The sequence below is a fragment of the Myotis daubentonii genome, chromosome 3 (assembly GCF_963259705.1).
Source record: "Myotis daubentonii chromosome 3, mMyoDau2.1, whole genome shotgun sequence".
NCBI classification, from domain to species: Eukaryota; Metazoa; Chordata; class Mammalia; order Chiroptera; family Vespertilionidae; genus Myotis; species Myotis daubentonii.
In genome coordinates, this window is record NC_081842.1 from 201,472,031 (window position 1) to 201,496,798 (window position 24,768).

At 52.1% G+C, this 24,768-nt stretch overlaps 1 protein-coding gene across 11 annotated transcripts in view; it reads right to left on the bottom strand.

Annotated features, from left to right (window-relative positions):
- Positions 1-24,768, bottom strand: part of PTPRU (protein tyrosine phosphatase receptor type U) — a 79,187-nt gene that overhangs the window by 27,548 nt on the left and 26,871 nt on the right. For 7 of the 11 annotated variants that reach the window (XM_059690475.1, XM_059690472.1, XM_059690483.1 and 4 more), the window contains exons 8-16: positions 17,509-17,817; positions 14,031-14,135; positions 13,726-13,835; positions 13,192-13,393; positions 12,773-12,875; positions 10,055-10,328; positions 8,987-9,023; positions 8,125-8,263; positions 887-1,044 (exon numbers count right to left, since the gene is read on the bottom strand). In XM_059690475.1, the coding sequence (XP_059546458.1) occupies positions 887-1,044; positions 8,125-8,263; positions 8,987-9,023; positions 10,055-10,328; positions 12,773-12,875; positions 13,192-13,393; positions 13,726-13,835; positions 14,031-14,135; positions 17,509-17,817 (1,437 nt within the window). The remainder of the gene's footprint in view (positions 1-886; positions 1,045-8,124; positions 8,264-8,986; positions 9,024-10,054; positions 10,329-12,772; positions 12,876-13,191; positions 13,394-13,725; positions 13,836-14,030; positions 14,136-17,508; positions 17,818-24,768) is intronic. The other 4 variants (XM_059690479.1, XM_059690476.1, XM_059690478.1 and 1 more) reach the window with 1 other exon arrangement.

The window sequence follows — 24,768 nt, forward strand, 5'->3', positions numbered from 1 at the left end:
CAATGTTAGAAACATGATGGGGAGCTGAAAAATAGAGTGAGTTTATTTTTATAAAGCTCCAAAGCAAGAAAAATTCTACAATGCTCTGTCTGGGGATGCTTGCACACTAGGAAAACTACCCCCCAAATGGCAAGAAAGCTATAAACACCAATTTCAGGGGAATAGTTACATGTAAGAGGGAGGTATGGGATAGGGGAGGGGCACCTGTTCACTGGTGTTTGTCGTATTATTATGACTTTAGGATCTTCATAAATATTACATATTTTCTTTTGTACAAACCAGCACGGAACGGAATAAAGAGACGTGTGATGAAGTGCGTTATGACAAGCCGCTAACACATACAACTGATTCTCTATACTCTTCTTGCTTGCCAGATACAGCACGAATGATGTAAACACATTATCTCATTTAGTCTTCAAGCAGCCCTACCAGCAGAGCAGAGGAGGAAGCAGACATCCAGAGAGGTTAAGCAACTTGCCCAAGATCACACAGCTTCTGGGATCTGAGATGCAAGCCCAGGTCTATCTGACTTCAGAGTAATCCCTCTTCGCCACTGGTCTCCAGCTGCTCACACGTCAGGTGCTCCATAAGCCAGGAGACTGCTCTCATCCTCTCTGATCACACACACTCCTGAGTCCCTGAGGCACTTCCCACAATTAACCCAGGCTCTCACATTCTCCTCCATGAGTCTGTGTCTAAGACCATGTTTCCTAAAGCTCTTTCAGGGCAAAGGTCATGCCTGTGCCTTCTCTGCATTTCCAGGACCAGTGCTGGTACACAGCAGGAGCACAATAGATGCTTCAAGTCTGGTGGGGGATATTACAGACCTTATCTGCCGCGAGGAGCCGCAGAGCCACGAGGAAGGGGCCTGAACCCGGGCACTCACCCCGGGGGCTGTAGCCGTGGGCGTCCATGAAGGAGAGGCCCAGCCGCTCATCCTCCTGCAGGGTGCTCTGGTCCGTGAAGCTCCGGTCCACAGCGCTCATCATGTGCGTCTTCTCCTGGCGGTAGTTGACGGTGGCCTTGGTCATGTTCACCGGCTTCCTGCAGAGCGGGGTTGATGGGAGACAGGGGCGCTGAGCTGGGCAGGCCTGTGCCCGGAAGAGGACGAGGAGCCCAGCACTCACGGGCCTTGAAGCCAGGAGCCATTCTAGAAGCATCTCTGGATGCTGAGGGGACTCTGCCTCCATCCTTCACTCAACAGACCCGGAGAGCTGCTGCTTCCCCCCCAAAAAGGACCGAGCAGGGGCCCTGTCCTGGGGACCTTTGCTGAGAGCAAGGGACAGAGCAGCAGTGGGAACCTGCCCCAAGGCCTCAGGAAATGGGAGGAACAATCACTCTGGGCCCATGTGGGTGACGCGGCAGACGGTCACCCCGCCCCAAACTAGGAAGACGGCTGTCCCCACTCCAGCCCAGCACACCCATCTCCACCCGCCTTCCCCTGCCCTCACCAGACACCTGCCCGGGAGGTCCTTTCTCTCGTGTAAGGGGATGGACCATACCCCTCCTTCCTGGCAGAGGATCTGACTAGCGCTCAGCCAGAGCTCAGGAGTCCTCCCCTGGGCCCAGAATGGATTCCAACCAGGCTGCCCTTACCCCCGAACTCCCAGGATGGGCCCACCACCGGCCACCTAGACTTATAAAGAGACCCACACAGGGTCCATGTTCCCACCACTAACCACCAGCCCATCCAACTGCTAGAAGCAGCACAGGGGGAAGGCAAGAGGCCCCGCCCCACTCAGAGGGCAGAGCTTCTGGAGAGGGCCCTGGGCAAGTGTCCCACCCGGCCCAGGCCTCCAGCCAGATGAGGAGGCAGTTTGTGACTCAGAAAGGTCGGAGGAAAGTGGGAGGAAGGGTGAGGAGGCAGGGGACACAATTCCATGAACAAGGGGCCAAGCAACAGGCAATGGGGAAATGACCTGGGACCCACTTGAGATTGAAGAAGAGTGGTGGCCCGATCATAGGGGAGGCTCAAGACAAGAGAACTATTCATTTGCTCGGTCCTACAGCATGCAGGATGTGGGGTAGCATTAAGAACGGACTTTCAGGTAATGAAGGCTTGGGGACACTGATTACTGTGGAGATAAAGAGGTCAATGAGGGGTCATCCCAGGACAAATTCCAATCAGCCTGTCCTGGCTCAAGAGCTCCCAGGGCAGAGGAAGGACGGGAGGACCTCTGGATGCCTCTTCTGCCAGGACCCCTTCCCGTGCTGAGAAGATGGCTCTGTGTACAGGCCGGGGACCAATGCTGCTGTGACCAAGGTAGGCACAGCCTTCTCAGCCTGGACCAGAGACGGCTCAGTGGGCCAGGCCTCCTACTCCCAGCCCCACCCGCAGGCTCTGGGCATCGCCCTCACTGTGGCCCAGGGCACAGCCAAAGACCAATCTGGGAACAGGTGAGGAGAAACCTCTGTGGCTGTGACCTTGACCATCATCCTAAGAGGAAAAGGAGGAAGAAGGGAAGGAAAGAGGTGAAGAGGAAAAGAGAGAGGGCAAGAGAATTAAGATACAGAGGAGGAGGAGGGAGAGGGGGAAAGGGAGAGGAAGTAAAGGAACAATGACAAGGAAAGAGAGGTGGGGAAAGGGGACAGAGAGAGGGAGGGACAGGGAGACACCAGCAAACCACAGGGAAGACAGAGGACAGCCAGTCAACCTGGCTGAACAATGGTGCCCAATGAGGCTCCATCATGAGTGGACACTGGCCTAGGAGGGGTCTCCAGTGTGAACCAAAGGGTCTGTGCCTGCCCTCCTGGCCTACTTGGATACCAATACCAACCAACCAGGTCCACAGGGGATAGAACCCGGGAGGGACATCGAACACGGCAGGCCTCCTGCTGATCTCAGGGTGTGACTAAGCAGATGGAATGTAGTATGGACACTCGGAAAAGTTCTGCATTTAGGTTAAAAATTAAGCGCACAGGTAGAGGGAGGGAGAGCTGCCTTGTCAGCAGTTCCTGTGAAAGCTGAGCGGGAGGCTGAGAGAGTTGATGGGGGTGTGGCTGCTGGAAAAGCCAGGGTAACATTGGGTGATGTCAATGCAAGTAGAGGGTCCAGGGAGGAGGAGGTGAGAGACCACCATCCTCTGGCCTGGCCCAGGACCATCTGAGCCTGCTCTGCAAGGAGGGAGAACAAACAAGAGTGGGGGGAATGTTCTAGAAGGTTTGCAGAATCAGGTAAGACAGAAGCAGATGACAGAGCGGCATCAGAAGGCCGTGGAGTCAGACAGGGGCCTGGGTGGTAACCACAGCTCTGTGGCCTCTGACAGGCCCCTTAACCTCTATCACCTCAGTTTGCTCATCAGTAAAATGGGATCCTACTTCCTACTCCTCAGGGTTGGTGTGAGGATTCTGTGTGAAGAACTGAGCCCAGAGGAAGCTCCCAGGAAATGGTGGGTCTGAGGAGCCTGGGCCACCCAGCAAAGAAGGGGCCCCTGGTGACCTGAGTGCTGTCTGCAGCGTGTGCAGAGCTGCCAGTGTGGGCACCGGCCTGCCCCCCACGTGCACACACGCGGTGGACCCAGAGCGGCCTGTGTGAGGGCCTTCCTGACACAGACGTGATCTGAGCAGCAGGAATGGCTCAGGAGCACAAGGGGCTGCCTCAGGGGTGAAAGGTCACGTGGCTCAGGGGGTAAGTGACTAACTGGGGTGACCCAGCAGAGCCAGGTCCGAACCTGAGACTCTGACTACAAAGCCAGTGCATGTGACCTCCACGTGAGGAGGTCAACACAGAGAGGAGAGTCAGACAGAGGAGGGAAGCTCAGAGGCAGAGGTGGCCATGCAGAGGGTGTGGGCGCCCAAGCCCAGCAGGAGGGGACGGGGCAGGGCTCCCACGGAGGGGCCAGGGCCCAGGCCCGCGGAGCTACTTACGGGTAGTAGGAGTACGCATAGTGGTCTCTCCTGGCAGCGTGCAAAGAGAAAAGCACAGTTGGGCCCAAGGTCCGCCCACAAGGCTGGGCCCAGGGCAGCACCCAGCCAGCAGGGAGGAGCTGGTGCTTTCCAGACTGAGGAGGGGGCTGGCCAGGCTCAACTATTTAGGACCAGGACCCAAGTCCCTTCCAAAACCTTCCTGGGTCTGCTACTCGAGTGCGAAGGGTCTGGGGAAAGCGCCCGGGGAAGCAGAGCTCTCAGTCATTCACACACGCATACACAGAGAGAAATGTGCATACGTGCACACACACGGAGGTCTGCACACTCAGATGGATACACACATAGAAACACACAGACACTACATGCACTCACAAATGCAGACATGGACTCACATGCACAGACACACATATTTAAACACACACACTGAGATAGATACACAGACACATATTCACCAATACACACACATGTGTACACTCACACATATGACATCCCCCCCTCACACACTCAAGGTAACTATACTCACCTCTGCAGACAGCCCCCCACCCTCAGTCCCAATCCCCCTCACACCTGCAGGCCTCTCTATCCCTGAGCGGTGACAGTCCTTGGCGTACACCTGTGTCTCGGAGGGAAAAAGTGGCTGGGGCAGGGTAGAGAGGGATCAGGGGCAAACCTTGGGGGCCCCTCACCCATCTGGACTGCCCCTGGGTTGGGGTCCATTAAAGGAGCAAGGTCGCCCTTCATGGGCACCCAAAGCACAGCTTGGGTCAAGAGCCCTACCATGACCACAGAGCACAGAGAGGAGGCAGACGAGGAGGCTCAGTCTCAGACAGCCATGGTCTTCCCAAGACTCTCTGGGGGTCTCTAGTGGAGTCCAGAGCAGGGTCAGGACCCTGGCCCCAGAACTAGCTCTCTCCTGAGGCCACATCCAGGGGCCTCCATTCACCTGCCCCCACATCACCCCATCAGCAGAAACCCTAACGAATGGCCTTCCACAAGGAAATCCTGCAGATTAGGGGAAGGGAAGGAGAGAGGAGGGCGGGAGACTGAAGGCCAGTGAGTGGCTCCAGGTCACCCGGCATGCTTCATCCATCCTAGCAACAGAGGGGAGGGTCCAGGGCCCTGTGGCTGGTGACAGAGGCCCTGAAGGAGGGGGTGGTAGAATAGCATTCTTCTAGTCTCCCTAAAAGGTCATTACTTTGAAAGGACCTTCCCTGACCACTCCCCCACAATCTCTCTCTCTGCTCCCAACCCAGGCACCCTGCTCATTTCACAATTTGTAATTATCCATTTGTGCTTCTTCTAATTTAATGCAAGGCTCCCCACTAACTACAAAGCACAAGAGGATCCTGCCCACAGCGGGATCACCGGGACCCAGGACAGTGTCCAGCACATTATAACCCCTGGATAAATAATTCATTGAATGAGAAATCCATAAATAAGGGAAACTAAGACATCTGCACCTCTATGAGCTTTCATTCCTCCTCTAAACAAGTCACGGTAATAACACCCCCACCCCCACCCTTCTACCCCCAGGGCTGTTGTGAGGTTTAAGCAGCAGGAAACATGGGTTTGGCTCTTCTCTGGGGGATGCACAGCCAAGAACTTTCCAGAGCTTTCTCTGTCCTCACAGAGCTCAATCGGCAGGGAAGATGAACATCGAGTAAAGCAATGCAAGTAAATAAATGAAAAAGTGCAAGGAGAAGAAAGTGCTGCAAAGGGAAGGGGAAGGGGCTCTAGAGGCAGAGCAAGGGGATCTGACCCAGCCTGAGCTCTGGGGTCTGGAGTCTGGGGTCTGGGGTAGCCAGGCCTCCCGGCCGCCCCAGCTCTGGAGTCCCAGGGCAGATTCCGCCAGTCTCACTGTCCATGCAGGCAGGACCGGATGGAGCATCTGACACCTCTTCCCAGCTGGCCCTGACTGTCTCCCATAATCCCCCACCCCAGCGACCTTCTTCCAACAAGAGTGCACAGGGCGGTGACTGAGTATCTGCCCTCCCACAGCAAAGTCCTAATCTGTCCATTACATTTGTACCCCAAGTTGATCTGAATACCCCCATCCCTGCCAAAATTGCTCTGACACTTAACACCCCACAGTACAGACTAGAGGACCCCTGAGGAGCACAATGCACCCCGAAGGCCAGGTAGAATGGTTGTGGGGCGGGGGGAGTCGGGGGTAGTAACATGCTATAGAATGGGAATGAATGGCTTTTAGAGGAAAGGGGATGCTGGCAGCTTCTGGGGTTGCCTGAGGGTTTATGGGGTAGCAGCTGCATAAACTGAGGGTTTCCTAGTGAGGCCTGGCAGCATCTCTGGCTCATTGTCTCCTGGACCCAATGCTTTCTCCGCAGGGATGGGTGACATCCCCCACTTTGCCCATACTCTCTCCTTGAGGGTAGATGTTTTAGGGCCTCAAATATCACATGCAACCCCCTAATATCTGACCCCTCCTTTACACCCCTCTCCATCTGTCCCAGATCCCAGCCCCCCCAGAGTGAACTCCCAAGTCCCCTGCTGGGGAGAAGCATAGGGACCTGCCACTTACTGCATCGACTGCGCCCAGTGTGGTGAGACCCTTCATATCCCTGCCCATGAGGGGTGCTCAGGCTTTGTAGTCAGGCCTGTGCTCAAATCAGACCCGGCCACTTATCAGTCAAGTGACATGGGCAAGTCACTCAATTACAGTTTCCTCATCATGAAAAGGGAGTAAGACCCTCTTCGTAAGTCAGGGTCCAAGAAGGAAATGTTCTCTCATGTATCCCGAGCCAGACAGTGCCTGGCACACAGTAGGTACTCAATAACTAATGTGGTATTTGAGATGCTCCTGGCACAGAGTAACTACTAAACAAATGGTGCTTTAAAAATATTTTGTATCTCGAAGCTATGTGGAAAGCAGGCCAGGGAAAAGTCAAGCCTAATGCCCTGGACAGGCCACCCCAACGCCAACGCCACCACCCCACTGCTGGCATGTCCTACCCCAGACTCTCTGGAAGAATCTCTCCAGGCTGGTGCCTGGCCTCCGGCAAGGGGGCCCTGGCCAATTCTCCCTCATCTCCCTGGATCCCGCTTATCTGCTCCTGGCAGCCCAGAGACCCAGCGCCAACTCATCCATGTGCGCCCAGCCTGGCAGCAGCTGGGGTTGCAGGAGCCAGAGCCCAGGTGGAGAGCCGGTGGAGTGGGCTCTGAGTCTGGTTCCCTGGGTGACCTTGGGCAGGTTCATGACCCCTCTGGGCCTGAGCATCTCCATTCCTCAATTAAGATGCATGCAGAACAGTGTCCTGGGGCTGCCTGTGGGGGTGAGGTAGGCGGGGAGCAGTCTCAGAAGCCCCCATTGGGCTCCAAAGAGAGACTCAGCTTCAGCGGCTCCACGTACTGGGCTCCCAGGGGAGGTTTATTTGATGTTCTGAAGACACGTTCTGTTGTTTTAAAAAGAGTTAAAACCCACTAGAATGGGTGTCCTTGAACTGCCTCGCATCTCACTTTCTGGGCTCTGAGCTGCTACAATTCTAAATTCTGAGATTCTTAGAATCCCAAATCCTGGGGTATGAAACTCCAGAACTCTTCTAAGATGTGCTGGGATTCATGCTGTCTACTGCCAAATGCACTAGACACACAGCCCTCACAAATACGAGGCTGGACCTCTGAGGCCTAGGGAATGGTAGGGGCCATAGGGAGGTCTTCTCTGAGTCATGGGCCCAAGAAGACTCCTAGGGGATCAAGATAACAGGGTCCAGGGCACGCTGAGCCCAAGGAGAGGGAGGCTCAGGGTCCTTGTTTTGAAGGGGAATGAGCATACACACACACACCCCTCCCACCCCACCCCACCCCACCCACTCCTCAAGGTCAACACCACAACCCTGTAGTCAGGGCAGACAAGTCACAAGTCGGCAGGAGGTCTGCAGGGGGCTGGGGATTCAAAATTATGTCATCTCCACACTTTCTGCACTTGAACAGCCCAGCGGGCACAGGCGGGCCCAGCACAGCTCCTTGGCAGCAGGCACTGCTTTCCTGGATAGTGGCACCTGGCACCAGCCAGACCCAGGCTCCAGCCAAGCTGCTTAGGGGCAGCTCCATTTGCAGAGTCTCTGGCTTCCCACCACCCGGCTTGGGTCCATCCACAGGCCTGATGCCTAGGCTGGCAGCCCTCCACACACCCGCCAGGCGGCTGCCCTGCCAGCTCCAGCCCTACCAGTCTCTAGCCATGCCTCCTCTATGCCCACCAGGGAAGGAGCCACGGATGGGCCAGGGCACAGCCTCACTCACCCCTTGCGGATGATGATAATGATGGCCCCCAAGAGGAGGATGAGGACGGCAAGTCCCCCCGCGCAGATGCCCAAGATGAGCCCCATCTCCTCTGATCTCTGGGACACCTCCAGGGGCCGCTTGCTTTCCTTGCAGGCAGCTGGGGAGAGCAAAGCAGGACAAAGGATCAGAGGGGAAGACAGGGACCACCTACCCCTCGGTCTGAGCCACCAGGAAGGCACCGGGCTGCACAAACACACATGCACAGAGACAACTGCCCCTCCTCAACATGACTCCTCACCGCCCCTCACACCTTCTGCATCCCCGCGTCAGAGGATTTACCTGCACTGTTCCCCTATCAGGAATAGCTCCCATCTCCTCTCTGCCTTCCCAGGCCCCCCAGCCTACAGGGAATGGGGGTTGGAGGATGCCTGGGACCTTCAGACCCACCTTCTGGCCCTCCTGGGAGGTGACAGGAGGAAATAATTATGTACCTAGGGTGTGATTAGGGCATCTCAGGATGGGGAACCAGCCACACTTCCTGTTTCGGAGCAGAGACAGTCCCCACACAGGAGGGTCTGCCCTGCCCCCCCCCCCCCCCACACACACACACACACAGGAAAGGGGGCAAATAAGATCCCAGAGCTAGTACCCAGCATCCATCACTCCCATGGCCCAACCATAATGGCTGCCTGTCACAGGCCTGTTCCAAGCCCTTACCAAGGCCCCTTCTGTGACCCTGAGGAGAGAGGGAGGGAGGGGGTTATCCCTGCTGCCCTTGGGCCAAGAAGGAACATGTTTCCTGACCCCAGAGGGCCTGGACCACCCTCCTCTGCCCCCACAGCCCAGCAAGTGAGAAGCCCGCCCACCCGGCAGGACTTACCCTTCCTGGCGATGCGGATGCAATTCAGCCGGGTCTCCTGGAGGCACAGATGGGGGTCTCAGCACTTCGGAAGCCCAGGCCTGACCCTCCCCAGGAGGAAACCTCGGACACATGTCCTGGGCCTGGCCAGGGCTTGTCTGGTGTGGACTGTAACTAAAGACGCCCCATCGGGCAGGAGGGCCTGGGGGAACTAGGAGGGAAGAGGCCTGCAAAGAGGGCAATGCCTTACGAAAGGCATTGGGAACAGGGGACGAGAGGGGGCGGAGCCTCCAAAATTAGGACAGGGCCTAGGTCAGTGATTGCGAACCTATGACACACGAACTCATTTTTTTGGTTGATTTTTCTTTGTTATATAGTTACTTAAATATATAAAATAAATATCAAAAATATAAATCTTTGTTTTACTATGGTTGCAAATATAAAAAAAATTTATATATGTGACACGGCACCAGAGTTAAGTTAGGGTTTTTCAAAATGCTGACACCCCGAGCTCCAAAGGTTCGCCATCACTGGCCTAGGTCCAGGGATCTGGTGAGAAGGGGCAGGCCTGGGAAGGAGAGATGGGGAGGGAGGGGCCTGGAGAAGAGCCGGGCTTCAAAGAGGAGGCGGGTTCTAGTCTAGGCCTCGAGGTCTGGCGAAAGCAGGAACCTGAGAAGGACCCCTCTGGGGAGGGAGGAGCCCCAGATTGGGGACCAGGGCCTCAGGGAGAGGGACTAGACTGGGGGTTTGGATAAAAAGGAGTGTAGTGGGAAGGGAAAAAAAAGGCTCGGGAAGAGGGAAGTGCTGGAGTTGCAGAGCCTGGGGTCCGAAGGGTGGGGGGGGCTGATGAGGAGGGCGGGGCTCCAGGAGAAGGAGGGGTTTGGGGAGGTCCGGGGCTCCGAGGAAGGGCGGGGCTCAGGCGAGGGGCGGAGTTCGGGGAGCGAGGAAGGGGCTATAGGAGGGCAGGGGCCGATAGAGGGGGCGGGAATCAGGAGAAGGGGCGGGGCCTGGAGGGGTCTCTGGCCTCCGTGGCCACCTGCTCCTAGGCCTCCCCTGTCTGCCCCCCAACAACCCTGGCCTGTCGCTCACCCCCTTCAGGTGGCTTGTTGCCTGGAAGTAGATGAGGTAAGCCTTCCTGGGCTCAAGCGGTGGGTTCCAGAAGCCGCGATAGGTCTGGTTGTCGCCCACGGTGAAGGGCATGGCCTCGGGCAGACTGCTGGCCGCCAGTTCGGCCCCGAAGTAGTGCACCAGGCCGCGGGCCAGCGCGGCGTCGAAGGTCAGCGGCACCGGGAAGCAGTCCTGGCCGCCTGGCTCCCGCCGCAGCCTCCGCGGCCGCTCCTCCTGCACAATCACCTGGTACACACTGGAGGGAGGGGGGAGCCGGCCAGGTCAGGGGGAGCTGCCTGGGGCTCATGGCATGGGCTTTGGGGTCAGGCCCCGCTTGGGGCTAATCTGCGCTCTGCCTCTTGCTAGCTGGGCAAGTCATTTAACCCCGCCCCGGCCTCAGTTTCATCCTCTGTGGAAGGGGAGTTATCACAGGCCTGTTCCAGGAGGAAGGTGTGAGGAAGGAGGCACGTTTAGCAAGCAGCCAATGCCTATCAGCTGTTATTACTGTGATTAATTTAAGGCTGAATGTGGGCCCTGATCAGGTGAGCCAAGTCCTAAAGCCCCACTCAGACTCCTCAAAGTGTCCTCCAGAGCCGGAACCATAGCCTCAGGCTCCACAGTCATCACCATGGGCTCCCTTCTGAGCCTCTTAAACTAGAGTTAGACTAGATGCCTTCATTCATTCATTCAGAAGATGTTTACTGAGTTCAGACAATGGGCCCTGTGCTAGGCACCTGGGGATCTAGTCTTCCTGGACGTGACTTCCTGTTGGGGAGACTGTCACTGAGCAAGCAAACAAGGACACACTAACCCTACACCCCAAATACCCTCCCAACCAGAGGCCGCCAGACGTCTCACGGCGCTAATGGCTGATAACGTTCCCTGGTCTGTATTCCCTCTGATCTGTGTCTCCTGGTCCCGACTTGTGTATTTCTTTTTATTTATATCACTTTACTGAGTGGCCTTTTGCTGTGAGCTCCTCCAAATCCTCTGTGGAACAAAGCCAAGAGTAACTAAATGAATACTGACAAATTTAAATATTTCCAGTCACAGCCTTGATCACGTCTTGGCGTGTGACGCCCCACACTGACAGCCTGCGCTCTGGGAAGTAGAAATGCCTTTGCCTTGCTCTCCAGCTGTTTCTTTTGAGCTTCCAAGTTGTGGGGGAATCACCCCAACATCCTGGGATTTGGGCCACACAGGGTCATTCCCTGTCACTAGTGTGTTGCAAATACCAGCCCAGGCCCCTCTCTGCCTCCAATTGCCAGGCTGAATTCAGGCCTCGCCTGGCCCTGAGTCCCACCAGGAGATGATGATAATCAGCATTAGCCATTATGCAGATAAGGAAAGGGAGCTCAGAGAGGTGAAGGGACCTACCCAAGGTTGCACAGCTGTCGTACCTCTCCCTTCTCTATCCCCTTCCCCCACTCTGCCCAGCCTCTTCATCATCATCCCAGAGGGATGCTGAGCAGGCAAGCTCACAGGAACCCTCCACGGACAAGGAAAGGAGAAGGCTTCCCAATTCCTCCGAGACTCAGGTGCATCAGGGCCCTGAGACTCCTGTAAAAGGCAAAATGCCCCTCAGATACCCTGACACTTTTCTGGGTCTCCCCTGAAGGTCTGGGAATCCACCTCTGACAGGCTTCGCAGTGGCAAATATGGGGGGAGGCAACGCAGGAGAAAAGAGTGGAGGGTGGAGTGAAAAAGTGCGGGGTGTCACGGGTACCTGAGCAACTGACTACCTTCTTGACAGGGCTTGCCATGCCCCTCCCCTGCCCGAATACAAGCTGTCACCCTCTCCCAGTGCACGGACCTTTGTGGAAGGAGGGGATGGACCAGAGGGGCGGGGAGGCTCCGTGACTTCAAGGAAAGGTACTGGCTTTGCAGGCAGACCTGGGAGAGAACCCCAGCTCTACCTCTCACCAGCTGTGCGGCCTTGGGGGCAAGTTCTTTAGGCTCCGAGCCTGTCTCCTGGTGTGTGAAATAAGGGAACTAGTGCTCCTCCACAGGAAGCCATGAGGATATATGTCCGTGCAGGTAAAGCCGCTAGCATGGTGTCTGGCTGGCAGCGAGTATGTGCACATAACCCCACAAACACCCTCCTGCTCTCACCTACACACACACTCCCACACCCACAGCATGCATCGCCTGCACACATCACATGTCTCTCTCACACACCTACTTGTTGCCAGCACCTACTCCCCAGCAAAGGCAGCCACCATGGGACCAGCAGCCCAGCTTCTTCTGGGGAGAAGGAAATGGAGAAGCCAATTTCTCGGCCACTCCAGAGAGATGGCGCTATCCAGCTGGCTGCCCGGCCTTCTAGAAAGCCCATCCCTGTGTCTCCCTGGGAAGAACCCTCCAGGAAATAAGCTGAGAAGAAAAAATGCCCCAGAGTTCACTTCTCCAAGGTGTCTGAGGGAAGGCCTCTGGAGAAGCCTGGACAGTCACCTCTCCAGGCTGGACACTGTCCAGAGAGCTCATGACAATCACCGCCAGACACCCATGGCCTCAGAGGGGCGTGGCTACAGGCATTCTGCCTGCCCATGATCACAGAACATCCTCTTCCGGAGGCGCTGAACTCGGAGTGGGAAACGGAGGGAGGACAAGGTGAGCTGGCCTGCGTGGGGGCTCTGGGTCAGAACAGGGGCCTCTTCCCTATGGCCCTGACCTCCCGCCCCTCCATCCGGGCTCTCCCACCTGATGGGCGCACCGCGGCCCTGGGCAGGCCTCAGCAGCACGGTGATGGTGTTCTCAGACTCCCCCAGGGGCGACGGCATGTCAGCATAATCAAAGCTGGGAGCTGGGGAAGGGGACAGGAGTGTAAGCACCACCTTCCTGGACCCCTGCCCCTAGATCTCCTCCCCTTCAGCCTTAGGCTCCTTGTTCTCTCTCACTTGAGCTTCCCTGACCCCTGACCTCAGCCCTCTCATTCCACTAACCAGTCTCCTGAGCCCTCTGACTTAATTCTCCCTGACCTCAAACCCTAAATGGTTCATTTCTCTCAGCAGGAGCCCACTATAACCACCCCCAGGAGGTCCCCACACCCCGCCAGTGCCCACGGAACCCCAGAATTCTGAGTCTCCTCCAAAGGGGCCAGGCCAGGGTCCGGAGCTTACCTGAGATGTTGGTGGTGATCTCCGTCAGTGCCGCCTGGCCAAAGCCTTTGCCCGTGCGGGCTCGCACGGAAAAGAGGTAGGTGGTGCCTGGGTGCAGGTTGGAGAAGACGTGGTAGGTTTCGTTGCGGAGCTTGGAGATGGTACGTCGTGGGCCTGGCACGTTCACCACCGGGTCTGATGACTCGATGCTCTGGTAACTGATCTGGGGCAGGATGGGCAGGTAGGCAGACACAGGAATAGGGAAGGGCCTCATTGGCCCCGTAGCCTCCCACCCATCATGGTTCAGGTGAGCTAGGGATAAGGCTGGGCCAAGGAGGAGGCTCAGAGGAATGTGCCTGCCCCTTAGCCCAGGCCACTGGGCACCTTCACCTCTCTCTCCTCCCTTCCGGCCCTGTGTCCCTGTAACCCACAGACTCTGATCATAGCTGAAGGAACCTCAATGATCACTTCTGTCCGCCCACCCTGCACCTCCCTCTCCAAGCTGCGTGCCCGCCTTCCACCAGGGGCCCTCACGATCATGGGATCCAAACCCACCTCATACTGAGTGATGAGGCCATTGGGTTCCTGCGGCTCCTCCCACTTGAGGAAGATCATGTCCTCCAGTGGAGTGAAGGTCAGGGACTCGGCCGCAATCCCACCAGGCACTGCGAGGGAAAGGCGGCATGGGCAGGGGGAAGCTGGCTGCGTAGCCAGGTACCTGAATTCAAATTCCAGCCTTGCCATTTCCTAACTGGTACGCTCGCATTACTCGACCTCCCTGAGCCCTCAGTTTCCTCATCAGTGAAATGGAGTGATGATAACTCCTCTCTCACCAAAATTCAGTGATGCGATATACTTACCGCAATTTCCTACGGTCCAACCTATGCCTGAGTACTCAGAAAGGGAAGCTGGCGTTTTCATTACTGTGCAGGTTGCATTCAGCTGAGAAGAATGTTTGAATGGTCCTATTTGGACCCAGTTAAGTGGTTTTCAGAAAATATAAACATTTGCCAGGGAAATGAAAACAATTGCATTAGTGGCGGAATTATGGATAGAGATATATTCCTGTCTAAAAATTTCTAATTACACAAACAATATGTTCAATGTAGAAAATCAAAATGGGCATGAAGAAAATTAATGGCACCTACAATTCCATTACCCAAAGAATAATACCGTTAACATTTCAGCATAAACCCTTTGGGGCATGGTTTGGTTTGGTTTTGTCTGCTCTTGTTCACATGTATCATCTTAACAGCAGTCACAGGAATTTCTTCTAGAAAGAGGACTGTCTGTGTTTGGAAAAACACCTTAATAAACCACTATGGGGAAGCTGAGCTCCTAGGGCAGGGGAAAGCAGAAACCAAGGCAACAATCAATGAAAGCCAAGTGCTCTGTGTGAAAATGCGCAGTTGCCAAGGCAACACCACCCCCCACCCGCCAAAATGATACAAGGCAAAAGACAATTCCAAGTGTTGGTGAGGATGCAGAGCAACGGGAATTTTCACACAACTGCTAGTGGGAGTATACACTGATGCAACCACTTGGGGAAACTGGATCTAGCCACCTATGATGGCCACACCCATCAGAAATGTGTAAATCTACTCCCAAAAAAATCTACAAGGATTTTTCTTTACAGCACGATTTAAAATCGCTGAACACTGGACACAACTGAAATGCCCAACAAGAGTAAACAGGATAAATAAATGTGGTATCTTCACATAATGGTCTATTTAGCAATGAGAATAAATTCTATAGAACTGTACACGCCACATGGCTGAATCTCTCAAGCCAAAGGTTGAGAGAAAGAAGCCAGTCTTTTTACAGTGCATAAAAAGAATACACACTGTGTGCTTCCACTGATAGGAAATTCAGAGCCAAGCAGAATTTAATCTGTGGCATTACAGGTCAGGATGATGGTTGCTCTTGGGAGGTTGTGAGTGGGAGGGGCTCCCGGGAGCCCGTGATGCTATCTCTTGGTCTGGGTGTGGGTTATCCTGATGTGTGCCGTCTGTGAGAATTCACTGAGCTGACCACTTGATAGAAGCGTACTTACTGTAAGTATTATAGTAATACTTACATGAAAAGCATAAAATGTTAAATAACGAGCAGTCACTGGGGGGAGGGAAAGGAGAGGGGCAGAGAAAGAAGGAAGAAGGCCGAGCAGTCCAAGTGAGGCCTGGTCAGAATGGGGTGAAGCCACAGCAATATACCTTGGGGGGAGAAGGGCAGAGGTCAAAAGATTTTAAGAACAGAGTAATCTGATGTTGAACTTGAGGTTGTTTGTGCAAGGTAGCAGAGTATGTCACCCCAAAATATGCCACTTTGGCATAAGGATTACTTGGAGCTGAATTGAGAGGGGAATTGAGGAGAAACAGATACAGCAGGTCCTTGAATAAAGTCCTTTCATTCAACATTGTTCGTTATAATGCTGATCAGAAAAAAAAAATGATCGATTTCTGGCCGGGGCCACTGTCTTTGTGGAGTCTGTTCTCCCCATGTCCGTGTGGGTTTTCTCTGGGTATTCCAGTGTCTCCCCATGTCCCCGAGCTGTGTGTGTGAGGTGAGTGCTGTGTCTCAATGGTCCCAGTGAGTGCATGTGATGTGCCCTCTGATGGAAGGGCGTCCTGTCCAGGGTGGGGTCTTGCCTTGGGCCATGAGTTCCAGCTCCCTTGAGCCTGAACTGGGATAAGTGGGTTGAAAAACAATTATCTTACTTGTTTTTAATCATCATTTTAAAACGTATGTATAGCTTACATTTATTTGAATGTTTAATGTTAGAAGTGTTTGGGGTCATTACCAGAAATACACCATAGGAACGTAAACTTTGTTTATAGCAATTAAGCCTCTGGTAAAATTGGTTGTGTTATAGGTTGTTTCACTTAAAGTCACAGTTTCCAAGAACTTATCAATGATGTTAAGTAAGGACTGTACAAGAAAAGTTCCCTGCCCTCCCCTATTTGCCTAAAAGAAGGACATAAATTTGTAAAGGTGCCCCCCTCCCCTCTCTACCCAGAAGGAATGAAGTTAATCATTGAGACAACTCTAGACTAGAAGAACCTACACAAACTTTACTAACTAGCCCTTATCTAGTTCCCCCATATTTTTGCCTTCGCATAATTTGCTGGTCCTAAAAAGGTCCTTTTCCTTTGTCTTGTCACTTCTCTAAAAATTCATTGTTCTTTTGTTAAGATGCCATATAAGCCCAAGTTCTAGCCACCCCTTTGAATTACTCATCACTGAGCGCTCACTCCCACATGCATGTGCAAGGCACGTGGTAATAAACTCGTTTTCCCCTGTTAGTCTGTCTTTTCTCAGTCCAATTTATAGGGCCCCAGCCAATGAAACTACGGTGGGAAGGAAAAAAAAGTTCACTTTTTCCTTCTCTACATTTGCTGGAAACACTGGCTGAGTCGATTCACCTCTCTGAGCCTTAGTGTCCTCAGCTTCAAAATGAAATAATAATAGACCCTCCTCCTAGGATGTTGTAAAATGTAAGATAATGTGTGCATAGTACGTGAGACAACAGTTAATAGGAAACAGGCCCTACTAAATATTAGGTATGAGTTTGTCTTAATAACACAGTTCACCTCCTAAGAGAGAAGACACGGATTACCATACCAGGAATGAAAAGAGGGATATCACATCGACCCTGTGGACATTAAATAAATGTAATAAGAGAATATTATAATCAACTTATAACAAGAAATGTGACAATTTAGGTAAAATGTAAAGTGAACAAATACCTTAAAACACAATACACCAAAACTAATATAAAAAAAAATCTGAATATCCCAAAATCTATTTTTAAAATTAAAACTGTTGCCCTGGCCAGTTTTGCTCAGTGGATAGAGCGTCTGCCCATGGACTGAAGGGTCCCAGGCTCGATTCTGGTCAAGAGCATGTACCTCAGTTGCAGGCTCAATCCCCTGCCCTGGTTGAGCCAGTGCAGGAAGCAACCAATCAATGTGTCTCTCTCACACCCAAGTTTCTGTCTGTCTCTTCCCCTCCCTTCCACTCTCTCTAAAAAAAAAATCAATGGAAAAATATCCTCAGGTGAGGATTAACAAAAAACAAAACAAACAAAAAAACTGTTATGTAAAAACACTGCCACAACGAAAACTCCAATGGCTTCACTGCTGAATTCTTCCAAACATTTAGGAAGAAATTATACCAATTAACCCAAAGGCTTCCAGAGAATAAATATTAGCTCTCATGACTTTATTGTTATAGAGCTGGTTTAATCCTAAGCAAAAAAATTCCCTATATGCATTTCAGTCTCAGACAGGGGGTGTCTGTAGGAGGCACTTAGGGCCCGGGAATCGGGGCTGGGGATCTTACCGTCCTCGTCCGTCTGGAAGGTGACCTCCTTGCCTTCTTTGCGCCCCTCCGGGTTAGTGAGCACGAGGCGCACGTGAACATTCCGGTAGGGCAGCAGGTTCTTGATGGTGTAGCGGCTGACACCCCGCTCCATCTTCACACACTCCCGCACCGTCTGGTTGTGGCTGCTGCCCAGGATGTAGTGATAGCACAGCGACACGGTGTAGGTGTGGCACCGCGTCACATTGTAGCCCAGTGGTTCCCACTGCAGGGTCAGCTGGCGGGCCTGGATCTCAGCGAAAGCCAGGCCTTTGGGGGCCCTCATGGGCTCTGGAACACCCGGAAAACAGAGAAGGCAGAGGAAAGGGGGAGAGAAGAGGAAGATAAATCAGAGAGAAAACATCTAGTCAGCTGACTGAAATCATCCCTCCTTTGTCCCCAAGTGCTCAAGGGACCCCCTAGAAGTAAGAGCGTGTGTTCTGGAGTCAGGTGGGGCCACATCCGAATCCTGGCTCTGCCTCTTGCAGCTGCAACCACTGGCTGAGACGCTCCACCTCGCTGAGCCTCAGTTTCCTCAGCTTCAAAATGAGATAATAATAAGCCCTACCTCACAGAATGGTTGTGAAGTTTAAGGTAATGCATGCCACGTACATGCAACAAAAGCCGATACACAACAGGCCCTACAAACTATTAGCTATACTTTTGTTTTAATAACACAGTTCACCTCCTAATTCCTGGACCACATCAGGCCAGTCTGAATCAACCTATTGCTGTATTTTTCTTAGGTGATTCATTCCAAAGTTGTTCTGCAATATATGATACAATAATATTTAGAAATCAGGATGATAAAGGAAAGGAGAGCCAAACAGTTAGATAATGCCAGAGAATGTTAGGGAAACAGAAATGCATGCCGTTAAGTCCTATAGGGGGAGAGGGGGATCCTAAATATAAGATTCAAATTGGGTGGTGAGTTCCCTGGCTGCCAAAGCAAAAAGGGAAATATAATGTTATGTAAGGATAATAATAATAATAGCAGTCAACATTTACTGGGGGCTTTGTATATGCCAGGCATTGTTTGAGAGCCTTTAAAATGCTTTATTTCATTTAATCCTCACTATAATCCAATGGACAGGTGCTATTATTAGCCCTGTCCCAAAGACGTGGAAATGGAGGCACAGAGAGATTAAGTGACTTTCCCACAGTTACATAGACAGTAAGGGGTAAAGCTGAGATCTACACCAGGACAGGCTGGCTCCAGAATCCATTATCTTAAACCACTACCCAGCCTCCCTTTTAGGAATTCACTGTCCAAAAAAAATTACCTCAGGAGAGACAGCTACCCAAACAAGAGAAAGGAACATGTTACAGCTTCTTGATGATTCTGTGGGGCCCGAAAGTTGTCCCCATTTTATAAATTAAAGTACTGAGGTTCCCGCCCTGGCTGGCGTGGCTCAGTTGGGTGAGTGTTGTCCCATGCAGCGAAGGGTTGCTGGTCCACTTCCCAGTCAGGCACATGCCAGGTTGTGGGCTCAATCCCTGATGGGGGTTGTGCAGGAGGCAGACAATCGATGTTCTGCTCGCACATCAATGTTTTTCTCTCTCTCTCCCTCTCCCTTCCTGTCTCTCTAAAAATCTAATTTAAAATCTTAAAAATAAAAGGCAACAACTGAGGCTTCTGAAGTGAAGCCAGGATGGAACCCAGGGGCTCAGCCCTCACCCCCCCACCCAGACCCCGTCCTGCATCTGCATTAACCAGCGGTATGACCTCAGGCAAATCTCTGGGCCTCGATTTCCTCGCCTGTAAAATGAGCAAAGAGGCCAAGATCACTTGTCAGGATCCTTTTCTCTCTTGCACCCTGATTCTGTGAAATGTAGTTTCAATACCTTCAAGTTCTCTGAGTACCTGCAAGGTGTCCGCAGTTAGAAGACCTCAGGACACGCCTTAAGGAACAGGTGAGAGGGTACTGCTGCTTGGCCTCTACGAGGATTCGGTGTGTCCCTGTCGTCATTTGTTACATGAGTAATGTGCTCAGGACGCACTTTACAAAGAAGATGCAAAGGGAAACATCACCCCAGGTTGCTCTTTACTCGGACACGTGGGTAGTCCAGCGTTAGAGGCTGGCTGGCCCCAAGTACAGCACAATAAAACTTTCTGTTTCCACCCTGCCGCTCTCCTTTCTTCCTTGAGCCACAGGCAAACTGCGTGTCTGCAGTCCTAGATCTGGCCTCCAAAGGGATAGTTCAGCACCTGCGAGGAGCCAGGCCCACCCCTTGGCTTCTTACAGTCTGGTTCCCTTCTCCCCACAAGCGCGGCAGACCCTATCCCCATCCGTCAAGGACATGAAAGGGCTGGCTCCCACTGCTCGCTGCAACCTGCGGGCTGCTGGCTGCAAGCCCACATCCTGCACTCAAATTTTCTTCCCCGTTCCTGGCCCACATAGATTTTCCTAATGTTTTTCTATGTGGCTTTGTTTTAACCCATCATTCTTACGTGTCGGGGGTGGAGGGGGCGGACTCTGTGTATACTCACTCTGCTCTCTTGTTCAGAGGTCGTAGCGGTATTCCCTGACTTTCTGGCTCTGGTCCTGGCTGTCCCATGTGTACTGTCCCAAGGCGGCTATGGGAGCCAGCGGACCGCTGCTTTATTGGCACTAATGAGAGCAGGTGTCCCTGCAGCTCTACTCACACCATCCCTACCCCAGGGAGCACCTGCCCCACACTCCTTTCCACCCTCCCTCCTGCCTTTGCCCTCCTGCAGATTCAGAGAAGGGCATGGGACGCTCAGTGTAAACTGGTGACACAGTCTGGGCCGGGACTATGACAAACGGGGCAATAAGCATCCCATCCAAAAAGGGCAGCTGCCGCCCAGCTCCAGGCGATGTTGTCAGGCAGGACCACAGGCTCCGGGTTGCCAGATCCTCATTTTTTTAAAGAGAAGCCAGAAATTTAGATTTGTATGTGAAACCTCCAGATTTTTAAGCCCTGGCGACCTGTTCAGGTTCTTTAAGACCGCTTTGCAGGGCACAAAATAGCAACCTCTAACTGGGAGGATGAAACGTCCACCCTCCCACTGGGGCATCTCATTCTCCACCAGCTGTGTCAGCCCCCCCTACCTCGCTAGACTGAGGGGTCTTTGAAAAGAAAGCTCACTTTTCTCCTCACCCCCCACCCTGACCAAATCTGGGCAGATCCAGAGGCTCAAATAGTTTGTTGACTAGAGACTGATATGTTGATTGAGGGGTGTGAATTCATGAGTCTCTCTGTGTTTCCAAAAACCATCTGGCACCCAGACACACTCTCTTCAGCTGCCAGCACACGTTGGCAAAACAGAACGTGGGGCCCTCAAAGCCCCATCCCTCTAAATTCCACAGGGCTACAGGCCACTCGGAGATCAAGGGTCAAAATGCACATTAAAACAACGAGGCTAACGGTTAACATCTGTTAAATTAGTCCAAGTGTGTTTATTTTAATAATGCTAATGAGGATACAATAACCCTGAGCCATTCAGCTGTTTCTGGTGGAAGGGACTCTGGAGTGGGGTTGGGTGCTCCAAACTTCAAATCCTACATCTACCCCTTATTAGTTCTGTAGCTTCAGGCAAGTGACTCAACTCTTTGGGCGTGTGGTCCTTGACTGGAAAAAAATGGAAATAACACGTACTTTTTGAAGAGCAAGTGTGAGAATTACGTAAGATGGGTCAAACTGCCCAGCCCATATTCATGAACTAATATGTGTGCACTAAGGTGAGATACTGGTAGCAGTATAAATTAGTACCACCATTTTTTAAAGCGATATATGTCGCCTGGCCATCATGGCTCAGTGGTTGAGCATCGACCTATGAACCAGGAGGTCATGGTTCAATTCCCAGTCAGGGCACATGCCTGGGTTATGGGCTCAATCTCCAGTGTGGGGTGTGCAGGAAGCAGTCAGTCAATGATTCTCTCTCATCATTGATGTTTCTATATCTCTCTCCCTCTCCCTTCTTCTCTGAAGTCAATAAAAATATTTTTTAAAAAAATTAAAATAAAGCAATATATGCCAAAGCCCTTTCTTAGGCCACTCCTGTCTATTTATCCTAAGGAAACTGGGGAAGGAAATAAAGCGCGCCAAGCACTGTTTCAATGTAGTATTATTTATATAGGAATCTAGAAACAAATAGTCCAGCAATATGGAGACACTCAACAGAGTTCTACAGCCAATAAACATAATTATAAACAACATAACCCATGTAACAACCTCCAGCAAAGGAAGCAGAATACAAATGCTTTCTACATCCCAATGACAAGGGTGTAAAAATGTGTACTGTAGACATATGGGCAGAGATTTGAAGAAGACAGAAAAACTAAAACAGCTGTTGGGCTAGGATGCTGAGATTTAGAGCGATTTTCTAAAAATGCCTTCTACTGACATTATATTATTGTTTTTATGGCAAATAATACTGTGGGAGGGGAGTGTCAGGGGGATAGAGGAGATGACAACACAGCTGGCCAACAACAAAACAACCCCCGTCCAAGGCACCTAAGCAAGGAGGGGGTGGTTATGTCAACGACGAGAAGCATGTAATTTAAAGAGGCAGGATGAGCCGTTTGGGTCCTGCCCGAGCTTCCATCCTGGCCAACCTGTGGAAAGTGTTTAGCAGTGCCTGGCACAAAGTGGGCACTCAGCCCATGACGGCAGCTGTTTTGTTGTTGTTTCAAACAGTGGATTGCAAATCAGTGCGTTTGAACTTGGTTCAGACTCTACTATGGACTCACTGTGTAGATCTGGGCAAGTGACTAAATCTCCAAATCTCAACGTACTCATCTGTAAAATGGGATTAACAGCTGTCACCAGGAAACCTGGTTTCTTTATTTTTTATTTCAGAGAGGAAGGGAGAAGGAAAGATAGAAACATCAATGATGAGAAAGAATCATTGATCGGCTGCCTCCTGCCACCCCTCACTGGGGATCGAACCCGCAACCTGTGCACATGCCCTGACCGGGAATCAAACTGCGAGCTCCTGGTTCATATCAAAAGTCGATGCTCAAAAAAAAAAAAAAAAAAAAAGTCGATGCTCAACCACTGAGCCATGCCAGCCGGGCGAAAACCTGGTTTGTTAACCCACCGTGTGATCACAGGCAAGTGCCTGCCCCTCTCTGGGTTTCAGTTCCCCATCTGTACACTAAGGGGGGATTCTCTCTGGACCCCTAGCTCTGATTTTGTTTATTCTAAGTACCTGACCAGAACTGGCTTTGAAGAGTTCAAAACGCCATAAAATGACAGTTGTCACTGACTGGGTGCTTCCCGCGAGGTGGGCACTGTATTTCCCATGCATTTAATGCATTTGTATGCAATTACCTGCATTGAACTCAAACACTGGAGGGCCCATGTTCAGGCTTCACAAGTCCTCCGTCCATCTACACTACTTATTTTCTAGAAATCTAAGGACTAAGTCTGGGGTTCTCAGCCTCGGCATTATCGACATTTTGGACTAGACGATTCTTCGCCGTGGGAGCTGTTTGTGCGTGGTAGGCTGTGCCGCAGCTTCCCCTTTCATGCCGTCAGCACCCCAACCCCAGTTGTGACAACCAATATGTCTCCAGACAGTGCAAATGTCTCCTGGGAGACAAATCACGCTGGTTGGGAGCCACCAGCCTGGAAGACCTCATCCAGTCGCATGGCTTTCAATACCATCCACACCACGTCCATACCGACGAAATTCAAATTTGTATCTGCGGCCCAAACCACTTCCCTGAACTCCACACTCATAAATCCACCTGCCTGATGGATACCTCCACTGGCCGTCTACATCAACAGTTCCAGCACAGAGCTCCTGTCTACGGACCCGCCACAGCTGCTCCTCCCGAAGTCCGCTCCTTCACAGTAAGTGACAACTCCATCCTTCCAGCGGCCCAAACACAACACCGTGGAGCCATCCCTGACTTCTCTCTCTTCCCGTCTCTCTCGATGCATTTCCAATCCGTCAGCAGGCGCAGTTAGCTCTGCCTTCAGCATGAACCCAGAATCTACCCACTTTTCACCACCTCCACCCTTCCTCCCAGCTCTCAGCCTCCGCCGTCTCTGTACTGACTGCTGCAGTGGCTTCTTCACTGGTCCCCTTCCCCTCCTAGAGTCTGTGCTCCAGAATCATCCTTTTAAACAAAGCAGGTAATGTCACTGCTGCTCTCCAGACCCCACAGTGGCTCCCCAGCTCACTCAAAGGGAAATGGCCCTGAGTCCCACATCCCCGATGTGGTCATGACCTCCTCTCCTGCCCTCTCCCGCTCACTCACTAGCCTGCAGCTACACTGGTCTCCTTGCTGCTCCTCACACATGCCAAGTATGCTCCAGCCTAGACTGAGCTTACTATTCTCGGTCAGCCTGGAATGCTACCCGCGGCCGCCCCCACCCCCCCCCACCCCCCCCCCGACCCCGCAATGCCTCCAGCTTCCTGCATGGCCCAGGCCTCACCTCTTTCCGGTCTCTGCTCAAATGTCACCTTCTCAGTAAACTAGACTCTGGAGCCTTTTTAAAATAACAATCCTCCTACCGCCACACACCCCCCTCCCTAGCACTTATTATCATTTGACAAACTATGTATTTCGTTGTTTACTGTCTCCTCCCACCAAAATGTGAGTTCCACATGCAGAACTCTCACACTAGTAACCTTTGTCTGTCTTGGTCCCAGTCCTAAACCCCTCACAGCTATAATAGTACCTGACACATAATAGGCACTGAATAGCCTCTTTTTTTTAAATGAATCTTCACACTCTGTATGGTAAAATTATTCCCGTTTTATAAAACAAGGGGACTAAAAAAGTTCCAAGAGGCTAAGTAACCTGACCCAGATCCCTCAGCTAGAAAGTAATTCCCACTGGAATACTCTGGCCCACCCCCCAAGGGTCTCCCCAAATGTAGCATTTAACTGGATTTTAGATGGTTCCCAGATCAGCTTTTAAAAACACAGAATATGAACAGCAAAAATAAATAAATAAACCTCAACCTAAACCTTGTACCTTATCCAAAGATTAACTCAAAATGGATTGTGGACTTAAATGTAAAAAGTAAAACTATTTTAGCCCTAGCCAGTTTGGCTCAGTGGATAGAGTATCCGCCTGTGGACTGAAGAGCCCCAGGTTCAATTCCAGTCAAGAGCACATGCCGGGGTTGCAAGCTCGATCCCCAGTCAGGGGGTGTGCAGGAGGCAGCCAATCAGTGATTCTCTCTCATCACTGATATTTCTATCTCCCCGTCTCCCTTCCTCTCTGAAATCAATAAAAATGTATATTTAAAAAAAACACA